We start from the raw sequence: 13,690 nt of genomic DNA, 5'->3' as shown, positions 1-13,690 counted from the left end.
TAAGCCCGCCTGAAAAAAATAGGCATTGCACGCACTTAGAACACAATGAAACAAGGAAACACTTTTGTAGGATTATTGATTTTTTGATGGTGTATTATGTCCTGGTAGTCCATAAAGAGTCCCTTACCCTCTTTAGAATATATTAAGTTGCTTTAATCTCATAGAAAATCTTAATTCTGCAGAACATCTGTTGCGCGGACGCTATAACTTACGACAAAATTTTTAGTTTCCGGAATTCATTGAATATTGTTCAACCCGCTCCTTTTAAATTAGACTGCCAACTGCACTTACTAAAACCCTTCACTTTTATTTTTGATCTTGAAGGTGAAGCGTAGATCATACTATCATTTCATGGAAAGAAGTCTAAACCCAACAAGTATAATTTACACCAATTTACAGATTATGTTCCTTTAATTGTTGTGACTTAGTTAAAACGATAGAATCTCCTGGATTAAGAAAACTTTACAATGCTATTTATTGCCTATTTATTTTTGGTATTAAACTGGTTATTTGGTGATAACCGAGTCCAGTTTTGAGGACCTCTGATCCACTTTGTTCCCACGTTCCCAGTTTAATTGATTAGTTTAAGCAAGTTTTTGCAGTTGGCAATCTAATGGTGTCAAAATAAAATGCAATATAAAGCTTCTATAACGAACAGTGATTAATTAACGAAATTAATAAATAATGCAGCGAGAAATTATTGATCACTGATTTGCTATGCCAGAACCAGGGAGTCGTAATTTCAAATTTTTAATGATTGACTTACTTGACGCAGTACTTATTTCGATGAGCTCTCCGAAATACTTATTATAGCGTATCTGTATTTTTATTTTTATTTTTAATGGTATTCCTTTTTTGTTAAATGTTCGTTAGGTATTTTTAATTTATGGAAATTCAACAAGTATTATATTTTGGCTGACCTGAAAGAAAAATCTTTGGATTAAATCCCAAAGTTGAATCCACTTGCTGGTTTTGACATTGCAATACTAGATTTCTTAAGGTTTCGACGATTTATCTATCAACAAAATTTGGACCTCCTGAGGTCATTTTGATGATTAATTAATTTCATGGAGCAGAATATTAAAGTGTTTCAATATGGTAATTTAGAAATAAAATCGGAATGTAAAGATCTCAGTTTATCAAAATACAGCCAGACTTAAAGATCAAAGGTGATTAAAAAGAATTTTACTTGAAAAAACACGGAATATGACTGACCGTATGGCCTAGTGTTTAAATGTCGAAGACTGGCTCCTTGGATAGAGTTGGTCTTTCCTTTTATAGATTTTTCCTTCGGTACGACAGCTAGCCGCCTCGCTCACAGCTGCTGGTTTTAGCCTTCTCAAGCGTTGTAAAACTACTCTTAATTAGTAATTACTGTAGGTCTATCTTAAAATATCCTTTTTCTGTATATATATATTAATTCTCACATTGGTGTTTACCTTTGCAATTTTTATTTATTTCCTTATTAATTTATTTGCGGGATGGTGGCCGCAACTTTATTAATAATAAAAGTTATTCCAAATATTATGTAAATTGTAAAATATAATCCCGTGTCTTCTTCTCTTTTTATAAATAAAATTTGATTCTTGGAGATTTATCTAGTTTCATTAGTTAACCAAGTAGGTAATTAAAACGAAAAGCTATTTAACATAAATGTAACTACTGAGAGTATCCCAAATTAACAAAAATACTGAATACATTCATAATCCGAACGTTCACACAAGGTATGTAGTGACTGCAAAAATTACAATGATGTTGTGGATTATCATTCACTGATTGCTGAACAACCATACTTCTCATGATTTAAACCCTAAATGTATCATATTAAATTTGCTTTTGAAAGAACTGAGATAATTTAATTTGGTTGTATGTACTGAATAGCCTAAATTACCTAGCTGCTTGGTCTTCTGGTATTTCATATTATATTTTTATGAGAATCTTGTACCTTGTACCTTTGATCTTTTATATACTTACTCAAACTTGTTACCTCTTTAAATATATGTTAAATTATTATTATTTTTTGTTTATAGGTAACAGCATGGGAAGAGCATTCTGATGTATGTTCAGGATGAAGTAATTGTATCAAACTAAGCTAAAAATTCGTGACGTGCCAAAAGGATCTCACTGGAACACAATATAAAAATTTAAAAAAATTTGGAAAAACATTTACTACTTCCCCATTTGCTATCCCTATTGTTACCAGTTTAATTTATAATTTTATTCCTTCTTATTGTATTTATATACGGAATTTTATTCCTACTATACCTAGGTATAATTTGACATTCATAATTATTATTTGTTTAGTATTGTGTATATTGTAATAAATAGACGTTTGAGAATACACATTTTTTAATAATGTATCTTATGTTTTTATTTATTTTACTTTAGATTGTAACAGATATTTAAAATTGAATCTTCAATGTAACATTTTAGTTCTTTTAAGAGCCAACTTATTTTACAGTAGTGTTTTTTCATAACTTTGTAAAAATCTTTAAAAAAAATTATCGTTAGATCAGAAATAATTAAGTTAAGAAGAGAGTTTAAGCTGAGTGGTTAAAGCGCTTGGTGTAAATATAGAGATTCTGGGTTCGAATCCTACTGCGGGCCCTGAGGTTTTCACTTTCTAGAAGCTTCCTACCGCTTACTTCCATGAGTGTTGGCAGTGTTGTCTTTAACGAGAGAATACTGTCCGGAGGTCTGCATTACACTAAAAAGGCTCCAGGCTCCAATTACTTCTGATTTTCACGCGCCTTAAATTGTAATTTAAAAAAAGAAAAAAACTCGGTAATTTTACTATCTTACAACTTTTGAACTTGTAAACGCTTACTTCTAACTTATAGTTGGCTACAAAACCTCTACTTTTCTGTAAAAATTGGCTCTCCCGAAATTTAGTTAAAACCAAACCAGAGAAGTCAGAAGTGTACATGATTAGTTGGGTTACATTTGATAATGCCGAAGAAACCTGAGATCGTAGCTATTGAATTCGGTTTGTACTGCTGGTATAGGAAGATTTCGGCATGCATCACTGGATCAATTGCAGAGAACGGCGTGTGACAGATAAGGAAGAAAAAGAATTTTGAAGAAGTTAAAAAAAAACAAATTATAGACTCCGTTGCGTTGCGGTGGCTTGGCCACCTCTTTCGAATTCCAGTGAGATACCACATTCATTTACCCTCAAATGAAACTTATTCCACATTAAAATTGTTTCACCTGACCCCTCAATATACGATAGATCTAAAGTAATTTTGAGTAGTAATTTTAACCTTTCCGTTTCCGTGAGGCCTGTAAATATAAAAGTTTTATCTCTTCCAAAAACAAAATCAAAAAGAACGTAGTACAGTTGAAGTAGTTGTTTTATATGGCATAAAGGAAATTCAACATGCTTCTTTGAAGTTAGATCACTTTATTACAGATAAATTTGTGTTGAAAACTAACTCAAATTGGTTGAAACAATCGCACAATATAATTTCTAGCCCCTTCGCTTTAAATTATATTATAAAACGAAAGAAATAGACAAATAATTAATTAACTAGTCGGATTTTTTTGATACCACGAATTCCAAAAAATAAATAAATAGAAATAAAAATCAAGAAATAGCATATGTTTCTAGTATATTTTTTTAACATCAAGATGTGAACTAATAGTTGTATGTAAAGCATTTTATATAGGAAAATGTTCTTAACATTAGTTTTTGAAAAAAGTTCTGAATGCCTTTGTTTGTTCATAATGATTATTTATAGCAGTATGAGAAATGTTTTGACAACATATATTTTTGCGACATATGTTCTGTGCAAAAATTCAGATTTTTTCATTTACCACAATAATATTGTTACTTTTTTTAATATGAAAGAATACATTGAAAAAAATCATAAGTAATATACGCCATGGAAATACGTCTGTCGTATTATTTACAACATTTGCATTATTGACCATAGAATTTACGAAGCAAGATAAACGAATAAAAAATGGTAGAATCCAAGATGTATCTTTTGATTGATGACAGTAGTAAGTATTGTGTTGAAATTTTTTGTTTTTTTTGTTTTCCTTGTGAAAAATTAGAAATAAATTCTCAGAAAATGAACTCATTAAAGACAGCTAGTTGAAATTAAAAACTTGCTGGCCAAATTATTGAAGGTGTATTTTAGTAATATTGCTTTTTATCGCCACTGAATACAGTTAAAAATTGTTAGGCGGACGATAAATTTAATTTACTCAATTGAGCCGAAAATTTTTATCATGAATTCTAATGAATGTTAGGAAAACTAATTCACCTATGTTGTTACACTTTTACAGAAATTCAGAACTTTGGAGTGAGACATTTTCAGGCTTTTCTCCTTTTTCTATGTTTCTCAGCAAATTATTTGCTAACCAACAGCGTGGAAGCTTATCTGAAAATGGCTGTTAGCGATGGACATAATAATACGGTAATTCCTTAATCCAAAAATCTGGTGAGAACAATTGAACTACTTTCTCTCTCTCTAATTATTAATGACAACTTTTCTTCTAACTGTAGTTACCCTCAAGATAACATAGTGAAAGTGGGGGTGTAGATGGCACAGGTCTGGCCTTAAAGCTCTTTTAGCACTCTCAAACATTAATTTCTCCATTTCATACATCCTTTAAAAGACTTAACACCACACTTCCTAGAAAAACGTTGTAAATAAAATTTAAAATGTTAGTACTTATACTAACTTCTTAAAGTTTTAAAGAACGTTTTGTATAAAATCCTTAAAATTTTATTTCTGGTTAACTGATTTCTCTTTCAAACTTGGAATTCTATCGATGTTTTTAACGTTTCACGTTATTACATGGGTCGTAAATAAGTATATTGTTGCGATGAGTCACTTTAGAGGTAAGCTTGAGAGTTACCATTCCGGTTGAATTTCTCGAACAAACCATTTTTCCTGGGTGTATTAGGATTTGGGTGGGAAAATAAATAAATACTTTGGGCGAAATCATTGCAGCTATCTTAGAGGAAATCACGAAAATTACCAAACCACTTGCTTACTGTAATTTTTATTTTTTGAGGTATTTTGTTCTCAGTCACTTTTAAAAGTTTCTCGAGCATTTAAACTTCTATAATTAGTTTATTTCACAACTTTTTCCACATAATTAACCATTGGTTTTTATCTTGTAACTTAAGATCTTAACATTTTTGTTAAGTTTATTCAACATGTCATGGTGTAGTTTTCCGAGTATTTAAGTGATTCGCGTTTTTCAGTTTATTTACGAACACATATATTATACAAATTATATATACATATATATATATATTTGAAATTACATAAATTAATATTCTGAAAACATTAAAACACAAAAGTACACATTAATAGAAAGGCTAATTACATATTAATCTCCCGTATAACCAAATTTATATCTACTGGACAGTTTTAAATATAAATAATTTCTTTTCTCCATAACATCTAACTTGGTAATGGGAATTTAAACTGCCTAGAAAAATAGCCATTACTAAATATATTTTAGTTTTAATACGGAATAAAGAAATTTATTTACAGACCACTGACTATAACAGGCGCACACTTTCTTCGGATTTTTTCCAATATGCCTTTATCGGAGGTAGCCTACTGGCAGGATATATGGGCACCAAAATGAATAATAAAATATTATTACTGATTGGATTGTCGTACTCATCAATTACAACATTCTTTCTCCCGTATGTGCTGTACTACGGAGGCTACGTAGCATTTGTTCCTATTAGAACCTCTTTAGGTGTTGCGGAGGTATCATTGCATCATCGTAATAAAATATATTGTAAGAACACGCTTTAAATATCAGTCCTTGATTGATTTTATTTTACAATTATCAGGGATTTGCATTACCTATGATAATCGGTCAAATAGCGAGATGGTTTCCACTGTATGAAAGGGCAGCATTTACAGCTTTTATTTTTGGAGGTAATTATGAGCTGAGTATTTATGCGTTTTTGGGATTTTTGAAGTACAAAAATTTATTATTATTTATTTCAATTGTAAAATAAAAAATTGGGAAAATATCCCATCAAAATGTGTTTTGATCTTAGAAAAAACTGCAATTCATTTCCTTAGAATGTTGGTTGTAAATTAAAGTGACCATATATAAATTTAGAATTGATAAATTTTCAATTCGCACGAACAATTTGATGAAAATTCTTTCTAGAGCTCAAGTTCCAGAGAGAGTAGTCCTTATCTAACTCCTTAATCTTTCATTGTACTCTAGAAATTCCTCCTTTAAAGATTTATAGTTATTTTAATTAAGTTGTTGTTTTTAAGATTAATAGTACATTACTTGTTTTTAAGTGTATAAGTTATTACCAGAATGACACTAATAAAATGGTCATAGAGCGAAAATTAACCTTATTTTAATTATTGAAATTTCTCGCAGCATTGTTTAACTATTTTTTCTTAATAAAGTAAATCTTTTTAAATATTTATCTAAAAAACGTTTTAGGCAGGGATTTGGGTGTAATTTTACTGAAAATGTATATGGGATTAGTTAATGCTGGTATGGTTAAATGGCCCAGTATGTGGTTCTTCGCTGGAACAGTTGGTTTGATGGTTTCCGCTGCATGGGGAATATCTGGTGCACATGATCCAGGCAAATGCTATTATATAAATGAAGCCGAGAAAATTTACATTACTGAACACTGTGTATACGAGTATAGAATTGCTGTGAGTATTAGAACTATGTTTTTACTTCCTAAACAAGGAATATTCCTCATTACACGTTAATAATTTGCAATTTATTTAACAATTAAATTAAGGCTATGATTCTTCTTACGAGAAATAACCATGTTAGGAAATTGTGCTAAACTAAAAGGTCCATCTCACCATTTTAGTTACTTTAGTTTTCAATTTTTTTTATCATAAATTATAAATTTATTGCAAGAGAAGATTTTATAAAAGTTAGTAATAATATAAAGCTTTCAATGTAGATTATTTTTAAAAATCAGGAGGGAATTTTTCCCAAAACAGGGCCTCAAATAAAAAGGAGAACATCTTGTTTTTAAAAAGTCACCAGTAAATAACGAAAGTGAGCTTGTGCTGTGCTCCAAGAACTAGAAGTTCTACGCAATTACACATGTCGATTTCTCTCCCGCCTTTCCAAGGTTTGCCAGAGAGCCATTGTAGGAATCTTTTTGGAGGTGTTTTCGAAGCTAATCGTGCTCCATATTTTTATAAAAATGAGTCAGATTAGTCGGCTTTTATACTTTTGACAGGGCTCCAGGGGATGTGTCTTAACCTCGAGACTCTATAGAGAATGGATTGTATTCGTATTCGGGCCCTAAGTTACTATCTCTCAAGCCCAAATGGTCCCAGAAAACATCCCAGCATTAGATACCATACTCTACCATAAATGCTAGTCCTTGTACAATACCAATCAAGCAATGAGGAAACTTCTAGTTTAGAGTAACTTCTTCAGCTTTCCGACATACTGTATGTCAAAGGGCGGAAGCTAGAAGTCACTTAAGTTAAAAATAATTATAGTCGTAAGTTAATGAATATCGCTTGAGCTTCTCCAAGATACCGTTTTATATTAAGTGGTGAATAACATAATTGAAAGGTTAAGTTTACAATTAAAAGTTGTTATGAACTAAGGTGATTTAAGTGTCTTTGATGATAAAAGACTGAATATTATTCTTTTTATTATTTTAATTCATTTTTAAATACATTCTTGCTGCATAAATGATTGATTCAGGGGTTATTTGTGATGGGGAAAAAAACCTTAAATGAAACTGGGTGAACTAGTAATTGATGCAAGAATTTTTTGATAATTACCCTAACATGATGATGATTATTATTTTTAATAAGTAAGCTACTTCTTCGAGCTGAAAAGTAAGAAATAAATTGAATAGTTTTAATTGGTTTTATTGTGGTTGAAGGTTCGTGCTTATAGCTATTGTTGAAATGGCGTTATTTAAAGCGAATGAAATGATTCGTTGACCAAAAAATTTTGTTTCTTCGATTTATTTTTCCGATCTAATTTTTGAGGAATCTAAGATATTTTTTGCCTCCTAATTTTTTATTAAAAAAAATATTCAAATTCGCTGTTGATAAGTGGTTTTTGTATTTGCGGTACATGTATATTTCTTTTCGACAGGTTACCAATTTCTCATAATTTTAAATCGGTTTCATTATCTTTTAAGTTGATTAATTGATTTCCATTTTTAAACCTTCCACATAAAACGACGATTAATTAACTCTACCCCACATTGGGTGCAGAATGTCCAACGATAGCAAAGCCTGTCAAAGTAATCTCACAGTTAAGATAATTAACCACACTCCAAGAAGGAAGAAAACCCAAACTGGCAGTAATTAAAGAAAAAAAAAAAATTCTAAGATGAAAAAAGTTCAAATACCCAGGAATCCTATTTGCTTTCGGTGTCTTAAAGATCACATCAATTTTTCTTTAATTAATAAGGTTCCTTATATTCAATAAGATATTCCAAAATTTTTGCAATAAATTATAAATGTTATTATTTCAGAAAAAGCATATTAAATGGGGATTATTATTGACCAATGTTCCATTTTATGCTCTTCTGATTTTACATGTGGGCTATTATTTTGGTTTTCGCCTAATGTTGTACGAAATACCAACGTATTTATACAGAGTTTATGGCTTGGAGTTGACAGAGGTAATGAATTAATTATATTAGAACAGTAGAACTGTATAAATAGGTCCTAATGAAAATTAGGTATAAGGTTGATTGTTTAGAGGTTCGTAGACTGCAAATTTTATCTACTATATTTTAACTTTTACTATTAAACAGCTTTAATTACAATCCAAAATTAGAAACAATTTTTCAACTCCCTGCTTTAGGTATCGTGTGCAAGAAAGACTAAAATTTCAAATTAATTTTGGCCAGATTGCAAGTGTGCTAGTCATCTAAAGATGACAATTCACAGCTATCTAAACGACTCTTTGCGCAACATGACTCGACTCTTGTTCCCGTTAAGCCAGAGAATAAATTGAGTTTTCTTTCTCATTCACCAAAAACAGTAGGGATTTCTTGTAGAGTACCTAAAGTATGGTCGGCGTAACTTGGATTAGAATGTCTGAACTGTTTCTAGTCTTATTCATGTGCAGGTTTATTGTCTTTAAATTACCATTGGTAATCTTTAAACAAGTTTGGCACGTTCAGTCATTACTCGTTCTTTTCTTTTAAAAGACAAAGTTAGCTCATCAAATCTATATAAAAAATAGGATTGTTATCAAGGAAGGCAGGAAGCCTAGATTTGCCTGAAAATAAACGTATTTTTTTTGTTTATATTCCACTTTTTTGCCCATTGTCCTATAATGTGTAAATATAAAACTTTAACTTGTGTGGGGCTTATGTTACTTACTTATGGTAAGAGTGGTTGTATCATCAAAGTAATGTACATACATGGATATGTAGGCTTGTTCTGTGTATATTATGTACGGCACCGGGACCAAGTGTACTCCTGCTCCCAGCTGAGAGAAAAAGAACTGCTAGACGAATGCTAAACTTGGAGAACTTTTTCGAAAGAGTAGTTAGGTTTATTAATTTGTTATTCACTTATTTGTGGAAGAGAATTAATTTGTACAGCCGTTCTCGATGCTTCTAAAGCTTGGATAAGATAAATAATGCCCCTGTTTAACATTGCTCTATTTTCCAATGCAGAGGTGATCACATTAATTAAACGTTTATTATATTGTCCACATTAGCTTCATAGAATTGGGGAACTCGCACAATAATTGTGAAAACAGATTTTGTCTAATGCAAGATTTGATATCACTCAAGATGAATGAGCCCCTATAAGCGCTCATAATCTATATGCTGTGATCTCTAAGATTTTAGATTTTATCGTCATACTGGACTCAACATCTTTAGCTTTATTTTTATTTATTTATTTTTACGTCGCGCAAGGACTACTGTCTATTCCTTTTCGAGACTCCATCTTACCTCTACATACATATATTGTAATATTTACTAGTGTAAAAAGTGTCAGCTTAAGTTTAGCTTTTTCAAGTCACATTCTGTTACGTGATGAACAAACTATTTATTAGTGAGTGACCAGACATTTATAGATTATGAATGAATAAAAAAAAATAACGCCACGATTCCATGAACTCGCTTGTTGGGCGAAAGGAAGTTTTCCAAAAACTAGTTCGTCAAATTTGCGAAGGAGCTAGTTATATACGTAAAATAGAATTTATAAATGAAAATTTTCATTTCAGGTTGGAATAGTGGCCTCAGTGCCGCATATAACAGCACTCATATTCTGTGTTCCCGTTGGATTTGTAGCTGATTTGATGATTCGCAAACGATTAATGGGATTGGAATTTACTAGAAAGTTGTTTTCTTCCATTGGTAAGTTATTAAGTAAGTAAGTAATTAAGTTTTCTGAAAATAAATAACTACTGCTCTAATGTTCAAGTAGCGGGCTTGGGAATGAAACTAATCTATTAAGAGATGTAAGTGGATAGCATAACACGTTATTGCCTAGGGTTTGGAGTCTTGATCAACTGTATAAGTAATTGTGCCAATATTGGTTAATGAATTATTAGAAATATGCATAAAATGATCCATAAACGTGAGCTCCACTCTTATTAATTTTCAAAAACTTTTTATTTTGTAAAACTGTGCAGTTTTTCAGAATAACAAAAAGCAGTTGAACTAATAAAAGCTCTTTACGAAGTTACCGATACGTAAATTGCCTTGCACGTGGCAAAATCCCTCTGAAGTAGGGATTATTTTTATTTTTAAAATTTCTTTCATTTCTTTCAGGAATGTTTGGTTGTGCTTTTTGCATTGTGAGCTATGCATTTGCTAGTGATCAAAGTTTAACAATTTTTATGAATTCCTTGGCAACTTCATTGACAGTATTTGTAAATATTGGTCTATATTTAAATCATGTGGATATTGCACCAAATTTTGCCTGCCTTGTTATGGGCTTTTCCAGTGTTGTGGCCACCATAACTGGTATAATTTTGCCTGAACTTACGCTGCTATTAATAAGCGATGTGGTATGTAAATATACTAAATTAAGTTGCAATTTTTACAGTTGAAAAATGTTGCATACCCTAACAACAGAGAATGTTTGTAGTAAATAAGCCTTAAATAAAATTACTTAAATTATTAAATAGTGTAAAATTATATCCATTAAAAAAGTGTTTATCAATGCAAGCAAGCCCAATTATAATACATTCATTTTATTGAATTTTAAAAATCCATAGAGCTAAAATTTCGGTAGCAAACATTTTTTAAAGAATACGATTGTGTGCTTTAAGGTAAAATTTAGGATACACCAGTGAACTTTACTTAGAACAAGAATAAGGAAAGAGATGGTAGAACAGTTTTTATTATCTTTCGTCCTTATTTTCTAACATAGATTTCTTGAACCAGTGATTAAACGCAATGCAATTTTTGTCCATCCCTCAAGATTTTTCCAGCAAATTCACAGTAAGTTATGTAAAGTCGAAATCTCTACACAATACAAATTGATCTACCTATGATGATGGAAGTGAGTCCGAAACCGGCCAGGGGTGCAAGAAATAGATACAACAAGAACAACAGATAAAATCAAAGACATTATCCAGCTCTGCGGACCTAACCACATTTTCAATAAATTAGAAATAGATAAACATGTCTTTTTTATAAGTGAAACATTCTCTTGAAGTAAATATAATTACTTTATTTGTAGTCTTCAGCCAAAGGATGGGAAGCTATGTTGTTCATGACTGCTGGAATTTACACTGTGACGAACGTATTTTTCCTGGTGTATGGTTCAAGCGATGTACAGAACTTCAATTTGAGTGGGAGTAGCGTAGAAGGTAAAGCTTTTTTGCTGAACATCATTTAGCTGGAACTGGGAACTTATTTATTATTTTAATTAGTAGCTAATGTTTAGACAAGGGACGCCATCCGCTAGTTGTTTTTGTGTTATCATTAGAGAGGAAACTGCCTAGTTGTGAAACTAATGAAACATCTGCTAATAACTTAATTTCTGTTTGTAAACTAACTTTAAATAACTTTTTGTATTTCTTTACTATTGTGGTAGATAAGTAACCAATAGATAAGACACAACTTTATGTGAATCCACTATTAGGATCGAAGGGGGTCTGATTAGTATTAAAAATAGGAAAGCTTTGTGAGAACCGTGGTGAAAACGTTAATGACAACGAATTCAAATGTTGACATTTAAAAAAATTGCAATATAAAAGTTCGTGGCATTAATATAATAAATCAATTTTACAATTCAGATAATAATGTTTTAGAAATGTCTATTTAGCAATTGCACCGCCATCACTCGCTTGCTGCAACTGCTTCTCACTGAAAATTCTTAAAGTTTGAAAGATTTAAAAAACTATTTTACAGGTCTACAGGCTAAATGCAGACCTGTTCAAAAATGTCTACATTCACGCAGGATTTCTTTTTAGGATGAGTCATGGATCTAAGAAAATTAGCAACCAAATCAAAATTTTGTTTTACTCATTGATTTCCCACAATTGAAAAGAAGTTAAGAACTTAATTGGGAAAAAAAGAAGATATTGGGAAATTAATTATTTTGATTTGGCTAACAATCGTTTTTATCAAATAATGGAACTAAGAAATCGACAACATACTTTCAAGGAGAATGAATCTATTTGATATAAGGAAAAAAAAGGTTGTGTTTAGTCCAACCTAATTTACTGGAATATCAGTAATAGCTAGTAATTTCTTTTAAATTTTCAGGAAGAAGACTTCCTAAAATGCCTGTAAAGCATGAAGCCATTTTTCACCTAAGAGACACAAAAGTTCAATGAAAATCATTAATTCGATGTGGTCTCTGAATTACAATTCTGTAAATAGCTCAATTGGCATTTGAGCTGCGCCTCAGAAAATATAGAAAATTTTATTCAAAACTTTAAGAGTGTAGATATCATTTAATTTTTATTATTGGTGGGTATATTTGAAGGTTCTCGCATATAATTCCGAATTCTGATGGATGCCATTCTTAAAGTACAGTACTCCATTACAAGCTTTATTATTACATTTTTTTTTAATTATAAATAAAGTTTTCTTTTATGTATGAGTCTCTTATTCATTATAAGATATGAAAAAAGCCCTCTGCAAAGTAAGATGAAAACAATCCTGCTGCAAAATATATATGGAAGTGGAATTTTGTGAGTTGGACAAAACAAAAGTTGTCCAGTGTTGGTCATTATAAATAGGTCAGTATAAATAGTTAATTTCAGAAAAAAAAAGTAATTTAAGTACAAAAGGTTAAAAAATAAAGATAAAATAATAATAAGTGTGTTATAAGAGAATAAATTATGTTTATAAAATTATATGTGTTCGCCGATTAATGATGGTCTTAGTTGGATGGCTCTCATTCAATTATTTTAATTCATTTTGTTTATATATGACATGTAATTATATTTACTTACCGCCAATTGGCAGTTGTAAATTAATTAAAAAGAGCTCAAAGAAAAAAAACAAACTAAAATTGGTTAAATTCATTAATTTTGCAATAAAATTTTAAAATTTGGGATCTACTAATTAATTTATGTTCGATTGGGATCACATCTAATACAGGCATGTTTTTATTTTTCCTATTTTGTCTCTTAAAAGGAAACTTCATGGGTTATTTTTTCTAATAGGCTTTTTTTTATTATTATTTATTTATCAAATTCTTCTTTCTTTAGGTTTATCAAAAGGATTGCTAAGGTTTCTTTCAGCTCTTTGATC

At 30.7% G+C, this 13,690-nt stretch overlaps 2 protein-coding genes across 11 annotated transcripts in view; both read left to right on the top strand.

The window, feature by feature from the left end:
• Positions 1-2,360, top strand: part of LOC141453005 (uncharacterized) — an 88,917-nt gene extending 86,557 nt beyond the window's left edge. For all 6 annotated transcript variants that reach the window (XM_074125667.1, XM_074125666.1, XM_074125671.1 and 3 more), the window contains one exon: positions 2,031-2,360. In XM_074125667.1, coding sequence (XP_073981768.1) covers positions 2,031-2,072 — 42 coding nt within the window. In that variant the 3' untranslated portion in view covers positions 2,073-2,360. The remainder of the gene's footprint in view (positions 1-2,030) is intronic.
• A 151-nt stretch (positions 2,361-2,511) lies between these two features.
• On the top strand, positions 2,512-12,865 carry LOC141453007 (putative inorganic phosphate cotransporter). 5 transcript variants are annotated; one of them, XM_074125679.1, is made up of 10 exons: positions 2,512-4,005; positions 4,294-4,424; positions 5,517-5,741; positions 5,828-5,915; positions 6,448-6,668; positions 8,483-8,632; positions 10,198-10,330; positions 10,748-10,986; positions 11,664-11,793; positions 12,695-12,865. In XM_074125679.1, exons 1-10 carry the CDS (start codon positions 3,966-3,968, stop codon positions 12,763-12,765), a joined length of 1,428 nt encoding a protein of 475 aa, XP_073981780.1. In that variant the 5' UTR covers positions 2,512-3,965; the 3' UTR covers positions 12,766-12,865. The 5 variants fall into 5 exon arrangements, with proteins under 5 accessions (XP_073981780.1, XP_073981782.1, XP_073981783.1 ...); XM_074125681.1 differs by lacking the exon at positions 12,695-12,865 and adding an exon at positions 12,400-12,665; XM_074125684.1 differs by having other exon boundaries at positions 3,988-4,005; positions 4,294-4,448.
• Positions 12,866-13,690: the final 825 nt, after the last annotated feature.

Source organism: Rhodnius prolixus, unplaced genomic scaffold, assembly GCF_049639745.1.
Source record: "Rhodnius prolixus isolate KJV_2025 unplaced genomic scaffold, Rpr scaffold_3, whole genome shotgun sequence".
Taxonomy (NCBI): Eukaryota; Metazoa; Arthropoda; class Insecta; order Hemiptera; family Reduviidae; genus Rhodnius; species Rhodnius prolixus.
The sequence above is the reverse complement of the archived record's forward strand: the minus strand, read 5'-3'. Positions and strand labels throughout refer to the sequence as shown.

Bases quoted from the DNA above. Each gene is read 5' to 3' on its own strand.
- LOC141453007 (XM_074125679.1), top strand. From the start codon at position 3,966: ATGGTAGAATCCAAGATGTATCTTTTGATTGATGACAGTA. The intron at 6,669-8,482 runs GTGAGTATTAGA...TTATTATTTCAG, and splicing joins TATACGAGTATAGAATTGCT to AAAAAGCATATTAAATGGGG. The intron at 10,987-11,663 runs GTATGTAAATAT...CTTTATTTGTAG, and splicing joins TGCTATTAATAAGCGATGTG to TCTTCAGCCAAAGGATGGGA.